Source organism: Podarcis muralis, chromosome 7 (assembly GCF_964188315.1).
Source record: "Podarcis muralis chromosome 7, rPodMur119.hap1.1, whole genome shotgun sequence".
Taxonomy (NCBI): Eukaryota; Metazoa; Chordata; class Lepidosauria; order Squamata; family Lacertidae; genus Podarcis; species Podarcis muralis.
In genome coordinates this window covers 30,481,210-30,503,615 of record NC_135661.1, presented here as the reverse complement: position 1 = coordinate 30,503,615, position 22,406 = coordinate 30,481,210, and the positions used below count along the sequence as shown (strand labels likewise).

General features: G+C 41.4%; 1 protein-coding gene across 3 annotated transcripts in view; it reads right to left on the bottom strand.

Moving 5' to 3' along the window:
* Positions 1–9,115: 9,115 nt before the first annotated feature.
* SLC7A9 (solute carrier family 7 member 9) overlaps positions 9,116–22,406 on the bottom strand; it is a 54,017-nt gene continuing 40,726 nt past the window's right edge. Inside the window, exons 6-15 of one of the 3 annotated variants that reach the window (XR_013393602.1) lie at positions 22,060–22,185; positions 21,254–21,353; positions 20,097–20,141; positions 18,821–18,944; positions 18,475–18,578; positions 17,483–17,579; positions 16,599–16,748; positions 15,599–15,773; positions 14,336–14,452; positions 9,116–9,368 (exon numbers count right to left, since the gene is read on the bottom strand). Coding sequence is in view for 1 of the 3 variants with exons in the window: in XM_028740346.2 (XP_028596179.2) it covers positions 14,388–14,452; positions 15,599–15,773; positions 16,599–16,748; positions 17,483–17,579; positions 18,475–18,578; positions 18,821–18,944; positions 20,097–20,141; positions 21,254–21,353; positions 22,060–22,185 (986 nt within the window). In the remaining 2 variants the exon portion in view is untranslated. Of the gene's footprint in view, positions 9,369–12,607; positions 14,453–15,598; positions 15,774–16,598; positions 16,749–17,482; positions 17,580–18,474; positions 18,579–18,820; positions 18,945–20,096; positions 20,142–21,253; positions 21,354–22,059; positions 22,186–22,406 lie in introns of those variants that run through there. The other 2 variants (XR_013393603.1, XM_028740346.2) reach the window with 2 other exon arrangements.

Here is a 22,406-nt window from a genome sequence, read left to right as displayed (position 1 = left end):
TCCTGATATGCTGTGTAAGTCTTGCCAATTCCAAGTATTGATACAATTTTACCTGCCATTCTCTCATTGTGGGTGTTTCGTCAGACTTCCATTTCTTTGCTATTAAAATCCTCGCTGCAGTGGTGGCGTATTGGAAGAAGGTCTGGTCTGTCTTTTTTATTTCCTCCCCAATCACCCCTAGGAGAAACGCTTCTGGTTTCTTGGGGAAATTATACTTCAGAATTTTCTTTAACTCCTCATAAATCTGTCCCCAGAAGCCCTTCACTTCCTCACAGGTCCACCAAATATGGAGGAAGGTCCCTACCTTGTCTTTACACCTCCAGCAAGTATTATCTGCTGTTCTATACATTCTACCTATTCTTGCTGGAGTCAGGTACCAACGATACATCATCTTATATAGGTTCTCACATAGATCTGCACACGCAGTAAATCTCATACCCTTCTTCCACAAAATTTGCCATTTGTCGTATCCTAACTCATATCCTAAGTCTTTATTCCATTTGATCATTACATCTTTAATCATCTCTTCCTTATTTTCATTTTCTAGTAATTGTTTATACATTTTGGAGAGTAATTTATTGTTACTCTCCAGAATCTCCACTTGAAATCTAGATTTATTTGCCCCCATACCTATTTTCTTATGTTCACTCCATACTGCATTGATTTGTTGAAGGTAAAACCAGTCCTTAATTTCCTCTTTCAATTCATCTAACGATCTTAGCTTCCACCCTTCTTCCGATTTAATTAGAAGATCCTCATACGTCCATCTTTTGCCTATCATATTTAATTTCTTTATCTTAATAATGTCTACAGGTGAGAGCCACCAAGGAGTACTATGTTCAATCAAGTTTTTCTTCCTTTTCCAGACTTCTAGAAGGGACCCTCTAACTATATGATTATGGAAGCCTCTATGAACTTTATCCTTCTCCTGCCAGAGGTAGGCATGCCACCCAAATCTTAAATCAAATCCTTCCAGATCTAATAGATCTGTGTCCTTCAAAATGGCCCATTCTTTTATCCAAAGTAGGCATGCCGCCTCGTAGTAAAGCCTTAGATTTGGTACCCCAAAACCACCTCTTTCCCTGGAATCCATCAGGTATTTAAGTTTCACCCTGGGTTTTTTCTCCCGCCAAATAAATTTGGTCAGGGTCCTTTGCCAGTTTTTAAAGCAGGCGGTACCTTTTATGACTGGTAAGTTCTGGAACAAAAATAGCAATCTTGGGAGAATACACATCTTGATCGATGCCATCCTCCCGGTCCATGATAGATTCAATCTGCGCCAGGTATCCATATCCTTCTTAATTTCTTTCCACAGCTTATTATAATTATCCTCTACCAAGTTAATATTCTTTGGCGATAGCCATATTCCCAAATATTTCACTTTATTTACTACTTTTAAGTCTACTTGTTGTTCCAACTGTTGTTTCTCCTGTTCTGTCAGATTCTTTATTAATATTTTAGTTTTCCCCCTATTTAACTTAAATCCGGACAATCTGCCAAATTCTTCCAAAAGTTCTACCGCTCTGCTAATACTTTCAACTGGGTTTTCTAAGAATAGGACCAGGTCATCTGCGTAGGCCTTTAATTTATATTCTTTCTCGCCAATTTTTATTCCCCTGATGTTCGGGGTTGCTCTTATTTTATTTGCTGCCGTCTCTAGCACCGTAATAAACAGTAAGGGTGACAGGGGGCAACCCTGCCTTGTACCTTTCATAATTGGAAAATATTTAGTCAAATTGTTGTTAATAATCAGCCTGGCCTGCTGCTCTGTATAGATCGCCTTGATACCCTTCAGGTAGGGGCCCCCTATTCCCACCTTTTCAAGATTTTGTATCAAAAATTCCCAGGAGACACGGTCGAATGCTTTTTCTGCATCTATGAAAATGAGGGCTGCTGGTATGTCAGGTCTTGCCTCCAAGTATTCGATAATATCTAAAGCATGGCGGACATTGTCCCTCAGCTGCCTACCTGGGAGGAATCCCACTTGGTCTCTATGTATATATCTATTTAACAACTTTTTAAGCCTACTTGCCATGATATCCGTAAAGATCTTATAATCACAATTTAGAAGTGAAATTGGCCTATAATTTTTTAGATCTGCCTTTTCATTTTCGTTCTTAGGGATTAACGTAATATACGCCTCCTTCCAGGAGCTGGGGATCCTCCCTTCTTGGAAAATATTATTTATTATTTCCGTTAAGACCGGCGCCAACATATCTATCAGTTTTTTATAGTATTTTGCGGGTAAGCCATCCGGACCAGGAGACTTCCCGTTCTTCATTTTATTAATGGCATCCCTGACCTCTTCCACTGTCACCTCTTTATTTATTTGTGTACGGTCCTCTTCTGTAAAGTATTTTCCTACTTCTTGTTCTAGATAGCTCTCTATTTCTATATTATTCTCTTCTCCTTTCTCATACAGTTTTTCAAAGAAAGTGACAAACCTGTTTTCAATTTCCTCTGGATCCTCTATCACCTTCTCATCTATGATTAATTTGTTAATCACATTTTGTTTCTTTCTTTTCCTAAGCTGCCATGCAAGTAGCTTCCCCATTTTATTAGCCGACTCGAAATATTTCTGTCTTGTAAATTTAATTTTCTGTTCTACCTCTTGATTCAGAATTGCTGAGAATTGGGACTGCAGCACCTTCATCGCTTGATTAATCCTTTCGTCTGTCGGGTTTAGGGCCAGTTTCTTTTCATAGTCTCTCAATTGGGCCAAGATACCTTCTTTCTTTTTCTCCCTTAGCTTCTTTCTAAGACTGTTTTGCTGTATTAGGAAGCCCCTTAAGACTGCTTTACCAGCATCCCATACCGACTCTATTGGGGTATCTCTATTCCAATTTATCTCCAAATACTCTCTCAAGGTTTTTTTGGCCATGTCTAGCACCTCCTCATTTTCAAATAGATATTCGTTCATCCTCCACCTAACTTGCCCTTTCGACTCATTTTTAATTTCCAGAATCAAGGGGCAGTGATCTGATAGAGTCCTAGGTTGTATCTCACATCTCTTAACTCTCCATGCTAGAGCCCTAGTCACCCATATCTGATCGATCCTGCCCCAGCTCTGGTGGGGCTCTGAGTAATGGGTGAACTGTTTAGTAGTGGGGTTTTGATGTCTCCAGATATCAATTAAATCTAAATTTTCCACTAGCTCATTAAAGGAGTTAGGGAGCTTCCCCCTGTTTGCATTTCTCTGATTCTCACTTCTGTCCAGGCTCGGTGTGGGCACCCCATTCCAGTCTCCCAGCAAGATTAACTTATAGGGTTCCAATTCTAGTAACATACTTTCGAGATTTCCAAAAAACTCCGCTCTATTAGTATTCGGAGCATATACCGACACTACGTTAATTCTTTCCCCACGAAAGTTTAATTGGATACCTAGTATTCTACCTTCCTCATCTTTACAAATTTGTATTGGTTCCCACCTTTCTTTCGCATATATTGCCACTCCTTTTTTTTTATTTACGTCCGAGTTTACAAATTCTACTCCCAATTTTTTATTCACCAAAATATGTCTGTGTCTCTTTGCAATATGAGTTTCCTGAAAACAGATTACATCACATTTCTTATTTCTCAAAGCTTTTTGAATTTTATTCCTTTTGGCTTTCTCATTCAGTCCATTCACGTTCCATGATAAAAATTTTAAAGTGTCCAGTGTTGTTTGGGTATTCCTACTACTTTACCTCAAATTAGATCTCAAATTAAAATCCTTGGAGCCTCTCCCCTTCCACCGCCCTTTCTCCCACTGCGGCATCTTCATCTTCATCTCCTGAGTTTGGGTTTAACCCCCTCTCTCCTAGGTTTTTCGCACTCCCCTCCCTTTCATCCTCCCTTTCCCGACCGTTCCCTTTCACATCATCCTTCTCCCGCACTCTATACTCTGTTCTTCCCAGCTCTTTTTCATATCTTCTCAAGAACTTCTCTGTTTCCTGTGTGTCAGTCAGTTTGAATTTCTTATCTTTATAAAAGAAAGTAATCCCCTCAGGGAACTCCCACCTAAATTGTATTCCATTTCTATTTAAGACAGCTACCACTTGCCTGTAGCGCTCCCTTTTTCGTAATAATCTAATTGGAATTTCTTTGTAAATAATAATAGGCCTCCCTTCTATTCTAAGTTTATTGCGGTAGCTCGTCCTTAGGATTAAGTTTCTCATTTCTAGGGAGTTGAATATCACCAGACAGTCACCCAAAAATTTATTAATTTTTAGATGTTGTGGTTTAGACATTCTGAATGCATTGTCTATCGTTGGCGCAATCTCTTCCTCTTTCAGACCCAGCCATTTAGCGAGCTCCTTAATCATTTTCTTTCTAACATCCTCATTTCTTTCTTCTACTACGCCTCTAAATTTTAAATGGAGCTGTTTTTGTCGCATGTCAGCCATGGCGAGGTCATCCCAAATCTTATCCTGCGCTTTAGTTAGTTCACTCAGCTCTTCCCTCATCCTCCCTGTCTCTTTTTTCTGTTCCCTCAATTCTTTCTGTAATTTTTTGTTAGATTCCTCAATTGTTTTAGACTTTACTGATAAATCTTGAATTTTGGATGAGAGCTCTCCTACTGCCTCCTCTATTTTTCTATCTATCAAGTCATGCATCTCCCCCAACTTATTTTCCATATATGTTTCATTTTGTTTAAATTCCTCCTTTATTTTAGTCCATAGGCTATCTAGGTCTTTAATTTCCTCCTGGCGCGATGTCTTTCTTTCCCCCGGAGTTCCCCCCACTTTCTTTAGCTCCTTCCCATCCTTCCCCATCATAATCTATAGAACTCCCCCTTTGTCTCCTCTTGTTGTCTTCTTCTGTCTACCCCTTCCTCCCCTCCTCCCAACCCCTTCTCCTATCTTCCCTGCAAAAAAAAAAGAAAAGAAAGGAAAAGAAAGCCGAAAAAGAAAGAGAGAAAAGCAGACGCCCACCGAGGTACTGTACCCCTTGTCTAATCTAACTAAGTCGTGTACATGTACAAGCACCAGGGGGGTTACAAGTCCACCATACGATCTTTAAATTCCTTGGGGGAAACACCAATCCAACGGCATCAATTAATCCACTTTGAGTTCCCTGGGGGGGGGGAGTACCACTCCAAAGGTATTAATTAGTCTTCTCAGAACCTGGCTTCTTTTTCCAGTCCGTCCTCCCCTCAGTCCACCCACGTCACACCTAAGGGGAGAGGGAGGAGAGGGGGACGTTGTTCTCAAACACTTAGTTGTCCTCCACAACTTCCTGTCCTTTAAGTTCAAACTCCGATCTGTTTACTTTATTTCCAACACTTCAGGAACTTTGCATGCTTTGCCCACTACAGTCTCCTCTCGGCTTGCCCAGTGTGTGTTGGTTCTTTGTGCGTTCTCAGTTTCCTTCCTTTCTCAAAGCAGCAGGTGCCTTGCTCCTTATTTCTTGATTTTTTTTCTGTTGGCCTTGACTTGTCCCAGCGGGTGTTTGCTTCCCTTCAGTTGGTGCGCGTTTAATTAAATGGTGGGGTGTCTGCTAAAGGGCAGGTGCCTGGCTCAGTCAGCTTCCCCACCTTCCATTCTAGACAGGGAAATCAATCGCTTTCATTTACTCTATTCTGCAGGGGTATCTCTTCTCCTTAAAGGGGCAGTGTGCGTTTTAAATAGGCTCAGGCCTGGGGATCAGCTGTCTGGCACTAAAGCCTCTTAGCTTTTTATGGTACATAAGGGGGTAATTTTGCTGGGTTTTTGTTTTGTTTTGTTGCCGAGGTCCCTTGACTATTCTGGTATCGGCAGTAGGTCGATTCAGATTTCCTGAGTTACTTTTGGGTGTGTTGGGGCTGCAGTTTGTCTGTGCTTCCTCTGGTGAACAGCGTGTTGCTGCTGGCAGCCATTTTGAGCACACCACGTGGCCAAGCTTTCCCAGCGACTATTTGGGACGGGACACGTGGCCTCTGTTTTTCTTGTTGCCATGTTGCTTTGGGCACGTGCTTCCACACACCCCTGTGCTACATGAGAAACTCTTTTGATTGTAACTAACATTATATTATATTAGTGTGTGTCCTTTTCTTGGTAGTGCATATCTTTATTTAACCTTAATTCAATGAAGAAGAAGAAGAAGAAGAAGAAAAAGAAGAAGAAGAAGAAATACTCTGTATATATGTGTGTGTGTGTGTACACACACACACACACACACACACACACACCTTGTCCTGATTTCTTTGGGGGCTTTGGCTCATGTTTGTGCATTGCCTTCACGTGTTGGGCTTAGTTCACTGTGGCTTCACTTTTTCATCCCCCCCCCCCCTTTTCAGCATGGCTCTGTGGGCTGTGGTATCAGGCAGGGCTTAGGTGGCTGCCATTTTGGCCAGCCACGTGACCTTGAACTGCCATTTACAACACAAGATACACACTGCTGTTCCCCTCTAGGCTTAGGTTCCTCCTGCAAGATTCCCCTTGGTATCTTGTTAGCCACAATAAAATATAAAGTGGTGGACCATTACCTGGTCCACAAGGGTGTTCTAATGTTTTTAAGCTATGCTGTTTCTCTCTACCTACTCTCTACAGTGGTATCTCGGGTTACGAACTTAATTCTTTCCGGAGGTCCGTTCTTAACCTGAAACTGTTCTTAACCTGAGGTACGCTTTTGCTAATGGGGGCCCCCGCTGCCATTGTGCCGCCAGCGCGCTATTTCCATTCTCATCCTGAGGTAAAGTTCTCAACACGAGGTACTACCGGGTTAGCAGAGTTTCTAACCCAAGGTGTTTGTAACCCGAGGTACCACTGTATTTGTAAATTGTAACAGAAACATCATAATTCTCTGGTGATATTTACCCGCAAAGGAAAGCCTGATACATGCTGCTTCTGAAAATGGGTGATCAGATTCATTAGTTATCAGGGTTCAGGTACCACTAACAGCTTTACCATAAGTATAAAATTTAGCCAACATACTTTATTAGGTATTGCTACAGGGGTGAAGTGTGTTGGTTGGGAAGGGGGAACATAGGTACAGTGGTACCTCGCAAGACGAATGCCTCGCAAGACAAAAAAACTCGCTAGACGAAAGGGTTTTTTGTTTTTTGAGCTGCTTTGCAAGACGATTTTCCCTATGGGCTTGCTTCGCAAGACGGAAACGTCTTGCAAGTTTGTTTCCTTTTTCTTATCACCGTTAATACAGTTGCGACTTGACTTCGAGGAGCAACTCATAGAACGCGGTGTGGTAGCCTTTTTTGAGGTTTTTAAAGACTTTGGTGATTTTTGAAGCTTTTCCAAAACTTTCCCGACACCGTGCTTCGCAAGACGAAAAAAATCGCAAGACCGCAAAACTCGCGGAACGAATTAATTTCGTCTTGCGAGGCACCACTGTATAAAATGAGTATTCTTGGATGCCAAGATCCAGGTTTGGGGGAAATACACTTCTGGTTGAAGGAACCCCAGCATATATTTGCACAAAATATGCAGCAAAGTAAACTATGGGGAATACAGTGGTGCCCCGCAAGACGAATGCCTCGCAAGACGGAAAACCCGCTAGACGAAAGGGTTTTCCGTTTTGGAGGTGCTTCGCAAAACGAATTTCCTATGGGCTTGCTTCGCAAGACGATAATGTCTTGCGAGTTCCTGCAGGGGTTTTTTCCTCCCCCCCCCCTTCCCAAGCCGCTAAGCCGCTTAACAGCTGATCCGCTAAGCCGCTAAACAGCTGATCGCTAAGCCGCTTATCAGCTGATCCGCTAAGCCGCTTAACAGCTGATCCGCTAAGCTGCGAAGCCGCTTATCAGCTGATCTGCTAAGCCGCTTAACAGCTGATCGCTAAGCCGCTTATCAGCTGATCCGCTAAGCCGCTTATCAACTGATCCGCTTAGCCGCTAAGCCGCTTAACAGCTGATCCGCTAAGCCCACTAAGCCGCTAATAGCGCTAATCCGCTAAGCCGCTAATGGGCTTGCTTCGCAAGACGAAAAAACCGCAAGACGAAGAGACTCGCGGAACGGGTTCTTTTCGTCTTGCGAGGCACCACTGTATAAGGATGTTAGATCTTATGAGTTCCTAAACTCCCCTAGCACACGTTTGGTAATGTAATAATAATAGTTTACAAACTCTCCATTGGTCAGATTTAAACCTCATTGCATGCTGAACTTTTAAGGGAAACTGAGGGAGAACACTGTGCTTGATTACCTACCTCCCATTGCAAGGAGAAGAGACCTGACTAAGCCTGCCAGGGCAGCTCACTCTATGACATTAAACCCTTCATGCATTCATTAATCAGACCGAAGCATGTTAGAGATATGAGCTTGTTACCCCTCATAACGTGCTGTCTTCTTTTAAATAACTATTAAAGACAAAGGCAGATGCATGGTCCTCCCTCAGGGTTTGGCTTTACCTACTGGATCATTATATTGGGGTATCCACCTGGCAGGACAATTCAAAATTGTTTACAGATTTTCAGGTTCAATCAGACGTGGTGGGATCTCTGGGCTTTGGTGTTTTTTTCAAAGGACGCTGGTGTGCGCATCAAGCTGGTATGGTAACTATTACACGCGTCTAAACCTTTTTAAAGTTTTTTTCTCTTAGTAGGGGCAGTTCACCTTTAGATGGTGGACTTCAGAGATCATTGCATTGGCTTTTGGACTGATAATCAAGCTGTCATCAGTGTCCTGGCAAAGCAATCGCCACGTTCCAAGAAGATGGACCGCTTCCATTCTTTAGCACCAGAGGCGCAACTGCTGCTGGACCCATTCCCTGAGCATCTTTGGAACCTTGCAAACTTGAAGTGATGGAGGGAGTATGGCCTCAGTGGCGCCTTCAACTGTTAGGTCTTAGAAGACGACCTGGTCTGATCTTATATCATATCGGGTAAAATTTGTAGGTATTGGGCATAGTCTGCCCCCCCAACAGTCCAAGTGCTTCAATACTTTGTACACCTGCGTGACCTGGGGCGTGCGGCTAAGACTTTAAGGATGCAGTCAGCCGATATTCCCTTCTTCAGTAAATCCATTTATTTTACGGACCCTCATGTTGAATTCGTAGTCCACAGGGCGATTGAGGATAGGTACAGGTGGTAGATACCAAGTGGTGTAGGTTGTAGGCCTAATACGTTCATCACTCTTTGCCAAATACATGATAGATGATAGATAGATAGATAGATAGATAGATAGATAGATAGATAGATAGATGATAGATAGATGATAATTTGTCGGTTGAAATATGTATCTCGCTTGTACTCTGACGCTTTCTCTGTTGCCCTCTTTGGCGCCCTAAGAGTGGGCGTAGTTAACAAGGTTGAGCCGGGATACTCCTCTAGGGGGCTTCGTTTGGAAGACGTAAATTTATCTAGTGCTGAGTTGCTGGGCTGCATCCATCAATAGAAGACTGACCAAAGGGGGGAAAGCGCCCTTATTCAGCTCGCAGCATCAGAACATAAGGTCCCTGCCCTGCAAACGACACCAGGAGATACCCTTACCTTAGGCCCCCTGGTTCTAGCACATTCCTGATATATCGGGATGGTACCCACCTCGCCCGGCATCAGTGATGCATTTGGCCATGGAAGCCCATGGCTTCCCAGCCAGAGAATATGCTGCTCATTCCTGCTCATGGGGGCCTGCCTGCCTACAGACAGATTCAATGACATGAGTCATGTGTTGGAGGGGAGGTTGTGGCCATCACCTACAACTCCCTTTGAAGGGTATTCCATTAAAGGAATCCAGTGGTCGTGGTTCCTGTCCAAAGCCCAGGTGGTGGCTAGGGCCATGGCACTACCCTCCAGTGATTAGGGGAAATCTTCCAGTTGATTTGCATCAACAAGTTCCCCCTACAGGTTGTTAACCCTTGTGTGACTTCCTACAGAGCGGACAGGAGTCAAGTATAGTCTGTTCAGATCCAATGCCTAAGCCAATACCACTCACATTCTGTAACCAATCAAGTTGTGGCCTTTTTTTAGCCAATTAACCCAAAATACTTGTGTCCATGTGTTTTATTCCATCACAAAGCGGGGGACAGGGCCTTGACTCGCAACTGATCTACATTTTACACACAGACATGAACATTGCGGTCTCCTGTAAGGCTTTTCCTTTTTTAAACACCCATTGGTGTTAAAGAGTCAAAGCCTTGTGGGGGCGGGGGAGACCATTTTTTGTCAGGATTTCATCTGGGAAAAGGTGAAACCTCCACCTTCCCCACACCCTATATTCATAATGTAAAACCAGCCAGTATTTTTGTCGTATAGCACCCAGAGCCATTAAGAACCAGGCAAGACCCTCTCTTCAAAGTGGCATGTTAAACTGTACTAGAATACTGAAAATTAGCTTTTCTAGATCTATGCATAATGTGCTTTTTTCTTAAGCAGGCACAGGTCCCAAGAAAGTGCACCTGGTTTCTACAGAGGAGGAAGAGGAAGAGGAATCCTTGGATAACAGTGACACCATCTGTTGATTCTGGTTTGGAAACTGGGATTAAGAATTAGGCTGTCACATAAGAACCCACATTCTGGCAGGCTCAAGCAGCTTGGGTGGTATTTCCATAATGAAAGCATTTTAGCTTTTTGAACATCAGGAAAAGTTCTAAATTTTGACCATGATTTTGAAGAGGGTTGTCATGGTGGGATGTTTGCTCTTCGACTTAACTGCCATAGACTGATCACATGTACAATTGATTTCAGTGAGTTTTAATTCAAGGTAAATTTGCTCTGAGTAGAAGAGTTGTAGTGATTTTTGCTAACTACCTAACCGTGAAACCAATGGAGGAGGTGAAAATCCTCTCTCTGTGTGTATGGCTATTCTTGGAGCCTGTTTCAAAATAAAAAAGCACAGCTTCTGGCCTTTTCCTCACAAAACAAATTATCAAGCCTCATACAGCTATTTAGACAAAAAGAGTTGAGAGTAGAAACAGTCTGAGAAGCACCATTCAAGTTCTTAAATGTAAATTGGATTTCTTAGCCATTACAACCCGCAGAATATTTTCCCTCGTGCTACCTTGGAACCTTTTCCTTCAGAATTTTTCCTGAAGCTTTATGATCCATTGTAAAGCAAAGCAGTTATGTACAGTGGTGATTATTGACTACAAAGGACATTGTAACAGAATGGATGCTGGCACAATGAAACTGTTTTTGGCAATAGAGTAATGTGCTTCTATGAAGCAATGAATTTCTGAGTTAGGTTACACTTGGATATGTTGCATGAAGAACCATTTATTTAGGAAAGTGAATTGTGAACATTCAGCGTGTTAACATTTAGAGGTTTCTGTAGTAGGTAGGAAAATGGAGAATAGGTTTTAATCCTTTCCAGCAACCTGTTTAAAATGGCAATGTGCAAGCCCAAACCAGGCATTGCCTTTGCTTGTAACGGCCACATAAAGCATTGTGGTTTCCCCCCCCCCCCTCTGGCATCCATTTATACCAAGTGTTTGGTGTGATGTCGTGTCTATGTTGTATTGCTAGAGACAGGTGTTCAATCTAGCATAATATTTAGTTCTGATCTTAATTTCTTTAAGAAAATGTAGCCATCAAAACCAGTTTAATACTGGTGATGTACTAAATATACCCTTTGTCAGCTGTATCATAAGGTGTAAAACTAAGATGCTGATTGATCTGTGCAGAAAATATTTTTGTTTCCAGAATATGAGAACTAATTTGAAAGGTTAAAGTACTTGATTAGAAAACTATTTCTAGCTCTTTGATCATTTGATCAGTTTGTTTTGTGTGGAATTGTTTGGACCAACACAGCTGATGCATTACATCTAATTTTTCCTGATCTAATATGATAGATAATAAAAGTTAAATCAAATTATAGCTCTCCCTTGAACATCAATATTCAAAATGGTTAGTTACTAGACACTTTGTTCAATTGCTCTGTTTCTGTACGTTATTATGTTAGCACAAAGAGCTGTAAGTATGTGTAGGAAGAATTAGAGATGGCCTTAGAATCAAAGGGTATATCTGGATCCAGGAGCTGTGAGGGGCTGGGTAGAGCCACTTAATCAGAAGAACTAAAAATTATCATAAAGTACTGCTACAATAAATACAGTTTTCCCTAACTGTTCGCATAGCAGTATAACAACAAAAAGTAAGGTGAAGGAATCCCAAATGACTGTCTGATGTCAGATGCACAGGCATAATTATATATGATAGTCCCTTTGATATACTTATTATTAAAATTATATGCTGCCCTTCATCTGATGATCACAAGGCAGTATGCTTAACAAAATAATTGTTCTGTTGACAGTATTGGATAAATAGTAGCTATAGTCTATATCCTCCAACGAGGAGTAGCATTCTGTCACTGAATTGACAGTCTCTCTGGAAGCTGCAGGTATTAGTTGCAATGGGTCTAACATGCCCACTGATGCCTGCATCCTATTTTCTAAATGCCCCTTCTTCCAGATAAATATTCCCACTCCACATTGTCAAATGTGTAACAGTACAGTGCAACAACAGTTTACTCTATAACATGAATATGGCAGCAATTGTTGAGCTTTCAGTGTTTCACATAATTGACCCAAATGACATTATAACAGTTGGACATCTCTGTATATCATATATGCAATTAGATCAGAAGTATTTGGCTTAAAGTTGGATGTTGTAATAAACCCTTCTTAAGGCCATAATCTTATGAATAGTTATGGAAAAAGTTATTTATGCCTGTTAGAAAAGCAATAAAGAACACTCTTAAAACCAGCCTTTACATCTTTGGCGTTTTTAGACACTATTTATTAATTAAATAGAAAATATAATAAAAATATACCAAAGGCATTTGCAACAAGTCACAAAATAGTAATGCTGGAACTTTGACTTTGCACAAGGAATCTAGAGAAGGCCAGAGGAAGGTAGGGAAAGAACGTCTAGTATTCCATTTACCAGCAGTTCATCCCATGTTTGCAGCAGTATGAAATGCTACATCTTTGGTTTTCCTGCAAATCTTTCATAAAAGTAATTTTGAAAAGCAACAAACATGTCTGTTCCAAGATCACCACCTGCTCAGTATATGAGTCCTGACTTTGACCCCTTTGAAATTATTTCCACTGTCTCAGTAATGAGACAACAGGTGAGCACAGCATGGAAAACCTAGCTTGCACATCCCAAACCAACATATTGTGGAACCCTGACCCCAAACCAATGGTAAGAGGAATGGTGGTAGCCAGATCAAAGATGTAGCTTCTTGGATCCAGCCTACACAACCACAGCCCATTTTTACTTTTACTAACTTCCCAAGAGGTAGCTGTGTTAATCTTTAGCAGCAAAGAGGCTTTTGGCACTTTTAAAAGTCAAACATATCCTGTAATAAATCTGCTTGTATTTATTTAATTAAAATATATGTAACCCACTCTAGTCAAGGATTTCAGAGTGGGTACAACAATTAAAACAGCAAATCCAACTGCACAGGAGAAAGTGGATAAACAATAAAACATGGGTGACAGTTATTACAAATTAAACCTGAGTAAATAAACAGGTTTTAGTCTGGCACCCAAATTGAAATCTGTCTAGTGGCAACTTTGTTTTAGAGGGGAAGACATTTTGCAAGTAGGGAAATTGGTGTGGCAAAAGTTCTTTTTATGAATGTTGTGATAAATCCATTAAATCTTTAAGGTGCTACAAGTCTCCTTGCTGTCTTTCTTTGGAATTATATTAAAAATGTTGATTAAGCTTCTCTCTTTGCATGCACTCCTCAAAAGATGCAGCTGTGCAGGATACTGAGGTAGAACCATGACAGCAGCAAACCAAGCTGAGGCTCCCTGGGTGCAAAAACACACTTCCTATGGGCAGACAAGGATCTGCCCTTAAGCCTCATGCTGGACAGACTCTACACTTCTAATACACAAACCATTGTGCCTGCAAAAATCTGCTCCAGTGTTGAGATATTTCTCATCATCTGCTCATGTTTCATTGTGTCAAGGCAGAGTCATTCTTTGAGAAGCCTCAGCCTATTCCAGTGTATTACGGTACTTGTCTTGACCTCTTCAACCGCAGGAGTCAATATCATACAGATTACGTCTAGATGACATGTCTTTCTCCCTCCCATATGTTCTCTTGTCATTTCGTTTGGGTTTCCACCCTTTATAAATCTGTGAGACATTTAATATATGAGATTTCATCTTTGCACTTCCATGTTTGTTTGCTGGTAGATGGCACTGTAATACTGTATGTTCTGTCCTTTTAGCTTGCTGAGAAAATAATGTGGAAATTCCATACCTGAAATCAAGTCCATGGCCTACAAATCCTCAGGTCTTTTCCCCCATTCAGATATTTTCTTAAGATGCTGAAAATCCCTGAATACAATGTGTTACAAAAATGAATACATTTTACAGGGGAAAAGAACAGAACAGTGTCTTTTTCAGGACACTTACTGTCTCACAAACATCCCCTATCCTCAGCATTGAGACCTATAGTTGTGGACATGGTGTATCATACCTGATGAACCATTTCCAGGATCTAGCCTTTTTAATGATGGAAAAATTCAATGTTATTCAGGAACGTCTTCTGGTGGAACTACTTCCATAAGCATCTGAAGGTGCATAGTGATGGGCTCTGAAACGCAGAAGTTGTTGAAGTCAGAAGCCTTTAGAAATGGCAATTGCACTGTTAGTACCATTTCTTTTCCTAGATCATTTCCCCTTTTGCACTTAACCACTTAGAAGCCTCAGTGTTGATTCCACAAGCCAAATTATGGGCTTTACTTTTCCTATAGCCAAATTAACATGGGTCTTGAGAATATTCCAGAAAGTGAGGGCATCTCGGAGCACATTTCAAATGTTTTCCAGGACCATTACATTTGATGCCCTCCATTTCTTAAGTGTACCAGATGGTGTGTGCAATGCTGAGCATATCACGGCAACTGAAAACCAATCTAAGCAACATTTTCAATATTAGCATCTTGTTATTTCTGGAAACATTAAGAGGTCTATTCAAAATCAGTATACACAGTCTTATACTATTGGTGCTATCAGGGTAGAGTAGCATTCTGTTCTACTGGAACTCTGGTTCAATTGATTTATATTTACATGTTTATTTTTAACTTTGCAAACTATGGGCTGATTTTGGATAACCGCTTTAACATGATGAAATTATAAGTGGTCATTTGTTGGCATGGCAACTGGCAAAGTGAGGGCATCTCGGACCACATTTCAAATGGTTTCCAGGACATAATGAGCTGTAACTTTAGCAAAGTGTCAGAGTCCACTCAAAAGACCAGTTGCCACAATCAGAAGGATCTATTTCCTGTGTATGTCAAACTACCATCAAATTTCACTCTTTAAAGAAAAGATGGCTAGTGGTTAGGAAGAAGCAGGCACAGGAATGTCTAAAACTCTTTAAAATATAGGGAGGCTTAAAAATTGCCTACCCTGAAGGAAGGGGGGAAATTCCAATTGGAATGTTTTTGTAACTGGAAACACTAGCACCCATGTGCCTGCAAAGGGCAAGTGGCCAGTGCGCAGAAGCATGCATTGTGTATGTAATCTCTAGCCACTCAAGTGATCTGAGAAGACCACATACCCCATTTCCAGCTCTATGAGCCTCCTCTATTCCCATAATTTCCTCTTTATTGTATCTCATGCATGCCACCTGTTCCTCTTTAAGAAGCTCTTTCCCTTTGAATCAGAGTTAAAGAGCCACACCCAGATTATTTCATCACAAACACCTCTACCCTGGGATGGAAACCAACCATATACTCACTTGAGATTTTTTGAGCCCAGCTGAATTTGAAGTGGATGAAAAGTACATAAAAGACAAGTCCACTGATAATAAACAGAACGCAATACAGATATGGCAGCTCGGGTGCAGTGATGATGGGTGCCAGGACCAGCACAATGGAAACAAACAGCACAAGGATGGGGATGATAAGAGGGACCTGCAAGACAGAGCGGAGGGGGTGGGAATGTAATTGTGTGTGTTGAGATCCCAGATTGGAACGACCTAGCAAGGCCAAATAATATTCTCGCTCAAGATGTATTCAGCGCTTGCTACAAAGATGTCTCAAAGTGAGTTAAAGTTTTGAAAACATACATGATACAAAATTTAAAACGCACCCAAAATATAATGGACAAAAAGTACCCATCTTGCAATCACATAAAATGACAAATCCTATCCCAACCTACTAAACAGTGAACACAAGGATTGGATATCACCATATTCTGACACTCCAGTTAAGAGCCAAATGCCTGGGGAAAGGAACATCTTTGCCAAAGTGCCTAAAAGTTGATAATGATTGTGCCAGATGCATCTCTCTCTAAAAAGAGGATTCCACAATTGGGGAACCACCACTGAAAAGGCCTGTTCTCATGTTGCTGTTTATTGAAGGGGGCACACAAAAAGGCCCTCAGATGATTACGTATTAAGTATTGAAGTATTGATGTCATGGGCAGTGTAAGACTTTATATGTCAAGAGCAGCACTTTGAATTGGGCCAGGGAGCTAACACATCCTATGCACTTGAACCAGGATCAGACCGCGTACTGCCAGTCAATTCTGGCCCCTGAATTCTGCACTAAGTGCAGTTTCTGAACGCTCTTCAAAACGGCACTGCATAGAGTGCATTGCAATAATCTAACCTAGAGGCAGCTCTCATGTTAACCTAATTTCTCCCCCAACTCCAGCAGTAACAAAAGGTGCAACACAAGAGGAACTGCCAAACCATCCTGAACGCTGATGAGAATATCTTGTGGTGGGCTACTTACACGGATAGGCCTTTCAAGATCTTTTCTTGTAAAGCGCATGACAATGAGTCCCAGCACAGTTAGACCATAGAATATCCAAACTGCAAAGCTAAAGTAGTTGATGAGGGTGTTGATGTCTCCGGGAATTATATAAATAATAGCTACTGCACCCTGAAAGCAGAAGAAATGCATTATGGAGAAGGCATTTTTTTTTTTAAACACCTGCAGATTTCAGTGTTGGGTTTAGAGGCCTTTTAATGGCCAATTCTAATGGTGGCTATGATGACTCCGTTGGAAAACTAATTCAGACATGCTTGCTTAATCTCTCCAGTGACTTTAAATTTGCAGCCCTACTGCATGGTTGTTTCATTATAATACAAGGCCTCCATTTGCATACAGATAGGAAAGCTGTGTGCAATCACAGAGCTTTCAAAAGAGTTTTACTTACAGCGCCAGATTGCTGAGATGTGTTTGTTTTTATTTAAAGATTTAAGATTTAAGATCTTTAAGATTTAAAGATTTAAGATCTTATATCAAAAGCAGGAGATGAAGTGGAGGGGGCGTTATAGAGGTGTATGCAATTGCATTTTCCTCCCTCGCAGTATTACAACCCAGGGCCAGCCAATGAAGCTGAATGTCGAGAGAGACAGACAAAAGGAAGGGCTTGTTTACACAGCACATAATTGAAGTGTGGAATTTGACCTCACGGGAGTTGTGATGCCTGCCAACTTGGACAGGTTGGATATTAGACAAATTAATGGAGGATAAAAGCATCATTGACTACTAGTCGTGACGGCTAAGCCCTGCTTCCAATAACAGAGAACAATGCTGGACTAGACAGGCCTTTGGTCTGATCCAGCAGGGGTCTTATGATGCTCTTCTGACACTTCAGAAATCATACTTACATAAAAGATGATAGCAGGTGCCGGAGTTAAGCGCTTAATGCTGATGTAAGAGAGCACCTTTAACATGTGTCCTTCACGACCGGCTACGTAAGCAAGCCTGAGAAGGTAAATCATTCTCATTAGAGAAGCCATTGTGATGGGCTGATCCAGAGCAAAGGATGACAAGACTTCTGCACTTTTCATATTTTTGGCGATGCATTCAGAGAGCATTGCAGAATCTGTGTTTACCATGTCATGAAGTAATATGGGCTATGGAGAGTGTATGAGGAACTAGTTGCAATGGCTGTGGTTTGAGAAAAAACAAGATCCTGATTAAGGCCAATGTTAAAAGCATAAGAATCTGGGAAATGGAATGAGATCAGCACAACTGCCACATGCACTGTGAATAACAGGGTATGGGATTTCCACCATCTGACATATACAGTACATCACTACTGTGCTCCCAATAAATGTGAGTGAATGTGCAGGTGTGATGTTAAATTTAAGCTGCTTTCCCCTTCTATACCACCTTTCCTTGCACCACCTGCCAGCCACTGAGCAAAGCTTAATAGCTTAGAGATGTCAATTTGCCCCATCTCCTGAGTGCCCCCATGTTACTTTTAATGAGAGGATGGTGCAGACATGGGACCCGTTCAGAATGACTGTGAAGTACTCCTTCACACAATGTATCACTAACATATTGAATTATTTATTCACATAATGCTAGGGCAGCTTCCACCATGAGTTACTTGAAAATGATGGGATTAATTCAGAGGAAAACGAAAAATTCAGAGGCACTGTACTTCTAATTAGCAGATGATTGGGGCAGCTGTCTGCAATATGACCTGCTTTTAAGTGTCACCTGGGCATTTGCCTGTTGACAACTGTGATGCTCTTAACTCCAGGTACATATAAGTGCAGAAGTCTTGCAATCTGGACTCAGGGCTGGGGGCACATAAATCAACTTTAACCTTGGGCACACTAGAATTCCACATCAGAAAGTTTTGTTTTACCTGCCAGCAGTAAAGCAAGTCCCATTGGCTGCCCCGATGGTAGAAAAAGCCACAAAGAGAGGGACTATCCAGGAAGCAGGATAAAGAACCCTGTCTCCAAATGTCTGTGATGGAAGGAATTGAAATAATGCACATCTTTAAAACCTAGAGGTCAACCAACTGGGCACGTGAAGATACAGCAGTAATGAAAGATACTTAATAAAAAGCTTGCACAACTTTTTAGAGAAGCAAATTTTCCCTTGTGTAACTTAAACCACTTTCGCTCTTATTCAGCCATTTGTATCAAAACATCCTCTTGTGAATTGTACAGAGGTGAAAAACAACACATTTTCCCACTTGGACTCACCACAGCGACAGCGGGAGACTGCAGAAGTTCTGTTGACGTCATAACCGTGAAATAGGATATATTGATCAGGACGTAACAAACTGTGACCAGAGGGATTCCAATAACAATAGAGAGTGGCAGATTTCTAGATAATATAAAGAGATATGCAATCAGTTACACATCCAAGCTTTTACACAATTAAAGAAATATTTGTTGATTTACCATATAGGTTTCTGCATAAATTTGCATCTGAAAGGGGGAAATTATCATTTTTTAAATAAGCACTGTCTCTTATTTGAGTAACAATAACAAATCTTCTAAGACAACATCTGCCACCCTCTGGTCCCGATGAACACCCCCCACCCCAACTTCCAGCAATGATATTTGCATTGAGAACATAAGAACACAAGCAGAACCAGAGGAGGAGCTTCCCAATGCAAATAGCAGCTTGGGTGGGAGGGTCAGCAGGACAAAGCAGTGGGGGAGGGTTAAGGCGGGGAAGCATCAGCCCCCGCCCTGCCCCACCCCCATGGATGCTGTTCATTAACGTTATAAAATACATGTATATTAATTGCATCTGTTCATTTGAACATTACATCTAGTTTGGCTCTAAACAGCTGTGTATTTAGACTTTAAAATTTCACTCTGTTGTTGGATGCAGGGCCAGCTCTACCACTAGGTAGAGTGAGGCAACTGCCTTGGGTGGCAGATGCTGGTGGCCAGAGGCAGTTGCTCCTGGGCTCCCAGGCATTTCCCCCCTGGTGGAGGATAGAGCTGGGTGTGCCACACAGCCTCTCCCATCTTGGGTGGTTCTGAAGGGCACTGTCAGACTAAAACAGCCAATCTAGTCAGCTTCCGCAGTTGGCAACCATGTTGTCCTTTGCCTCAGGAAACAAAATGACTTGGAACAGATATACCGTACTTTTCTGTGTATAAGACTAGAGTTTTTTTACTTTAAAATAAGGTTACAAATCTAGGGGCACCTTACACATGGATAGTGCATATGCCCATTTTCTAAATTTGGGGTCCCCAAAAATAGGGGGCATCTTATACATGGGGGCATCTTATACATGGAAAAATACAGTATTTCCTCCTGATTGTATAGATGCAGTTCACTAACATGGGCCTGGTTTCAGAAAGCAGCTTATTGGATTTTGTTGTTGCTTTGTGAAACTTTTTGCACACTGCCTTAGGGCTGTACCTTGAATGGCAGATTAGAAATCCTTGTTTCAATGGGACTGTGAGGGAGGAGGAAAAAGAAATGGTGTTCTGTCAGCGGATGCAGCATTTTTCTTACCTATAAGGATCTTTAAGTTCCTCTGTGATATAATTGAGTTGATTCCTGGAAGGGATGGGGGGGGGGAGAAGTACCAAAATGTTACTTTGCACCCTGCACATTCTTGAGAGAAAACCCTCTTGAACCCAGTGGAATTTAATTTCCAAATAAAAGAGTTATGGGATGTACGTCTTGGTGGCAATACATATTTTTACTGAAATTATAATTCCCTTTCAACTACCAACAACAGCAACATGAGACATTTCACAGAGCCAAGTAGAAAATGTCCGATTTTGATTTGTGTTCTGCATTTTGCACAGAAGCAAGTGCCCAATATGGCTTTCAACATTAATAGCAAGTACCAATAAACAATCAGGAATATATGCACCTGTTCTGTGCAAAAATAATCCTTTGCACATTAAAATATAGATTAAATCAGCCTTTGGTAGCCTGATGCCCTGCATATGGCTATCCTGGACAAAAGGAAAAGCTTCTCAATTAGGTTTCTCTGTGACATGCTGTTTTCTATGTGCAGGGGTCTATTCTGAGGATTGAGTATGAAGGAGCTGCCATCTGCCATCTGAAATACTACAGCCCAGACATAGCCTTACCACTTCAGGAAAAAAATATGCCCTTAACAAATATGAGTCCTTCCTCCTTTTATAATACCTGGCATCCATTCACCTCCCATATGAGAAGCAACCATCAATGAAGACAACACACACACACCCCGACCTATGGAAACATCTGGAGAGACCTACTGGATTAGAGATTTTATTATGCATATGAACTGGTTCTAAGTAGTGGTTCTAACCTTACAATGCTTAAGGTTCTAATGACCTTAGACTAGCTGATACTGTTGGTGCCTTCCAAAGCCATCTCAGCTATTGGCCATCACTGCATCATGTGGTAGCAAGTTCCACAAGTTAGTGGTCTGCTTAGCTCTCCCCCACAAAAGTGGGTGGGCTCTGTCTCCTTTCATGCCTACCAGGAAGTCACCATAAGTTTAGAATAAGTATTCCCCACCCTACACTATTTCCAGGTGTGATTCTTCAGCAAGACTTCAGGTGCCAGAGTTTTCATGCAATATCTTTCTTAAAAGTGCAGTAAAGAGACATCAAAATAAGGCATGCACTCCCATTTTCTAACTGCTAATGACAGTCATAAAATTATATTACCATCCATCATAGGCCCAGAGTCCATTATAAAATGCAAGACTAATGGTGCCCACAGAAAGCGGGGGACCATCAAACGAATTGTTGAAGTTCTTTGTATTTCCTGGGGGAGGGAAAGTGAAACATGTCATTTCTTGCAGCTGAGGAACTTGGCTCAGAGTCCATGAAAGCTCCCACCCACCCTGATAAATCTGTTTGCCTAAGATGCCGCTGGACCCTTTGTGGTTTTGATATCATATCCTCCAAATTCATTCCTCAGGGGAAAATAAGAGGGACATTGATCGCTCACCACCCAACTGACCCTCCTCGACCCCTTCCCCATTTTTGTGGTCCCCTCACCGCTGAGCATTTCCTATCAGAAGAAGGGCAAGGGCCACCACCACTTCACCAGGGGCAATATGTTAAAATATATTGAAACGGAATGTTTCAATATATATTTCAAATGTTTCAAAATATATTGAAACGGAATGTGACTTTTTAGAAACTTGAGACTTATCTTTAACGTATGTCATAAACAGCTTTTAATTTATTTCCAAGGAAGGTAATATTAAATATATCAACAAACAGGTTCCCACCCACTCCCCAAAAAGAAAGCAAAAAGAAAACAAAGCAGTTGTATCAATCCCAGTCAACTGCTGCAGATACATTACATAGATAGATAGATAGATAAGATAGATAAGATAGATAAGATAGATAAGATAGATAAGATAGATAAGATAGATAAGATAGATAAGATAGATAAGATAGATAAGATAGATAAGATAGATAAGATAGATAGATGCTGCAACTAAGACTTCAACATAACATACCTTGGGCTAGAAGAACAATCCCACTTACAATGATAATTATGACAATCACCATTTTAGCCGCAGCGAAAAAGTTCTGTACGTAGCTCGCCCACTTCACACTCAGAGCATTCACCAGAGTAATTGTAACTAAGAGAAAGGAAAGGGTGGAAGGTTCACGAGAAATGTCACCTCAACAAATAAGCTTCTGTACCCCTGGAATCCGTCCTTTGCCTTCCCAGTTCATTTTCCTGCCACTCAGAGTAGCCAATAATGGGCTAGATGGACAAATAATCTGACCCGCTGCATGGTAGAAGAGTTTGGATTTGATATCCCGCTTTATCACTACCCTAAGGAGTCTCAAAGCGGCT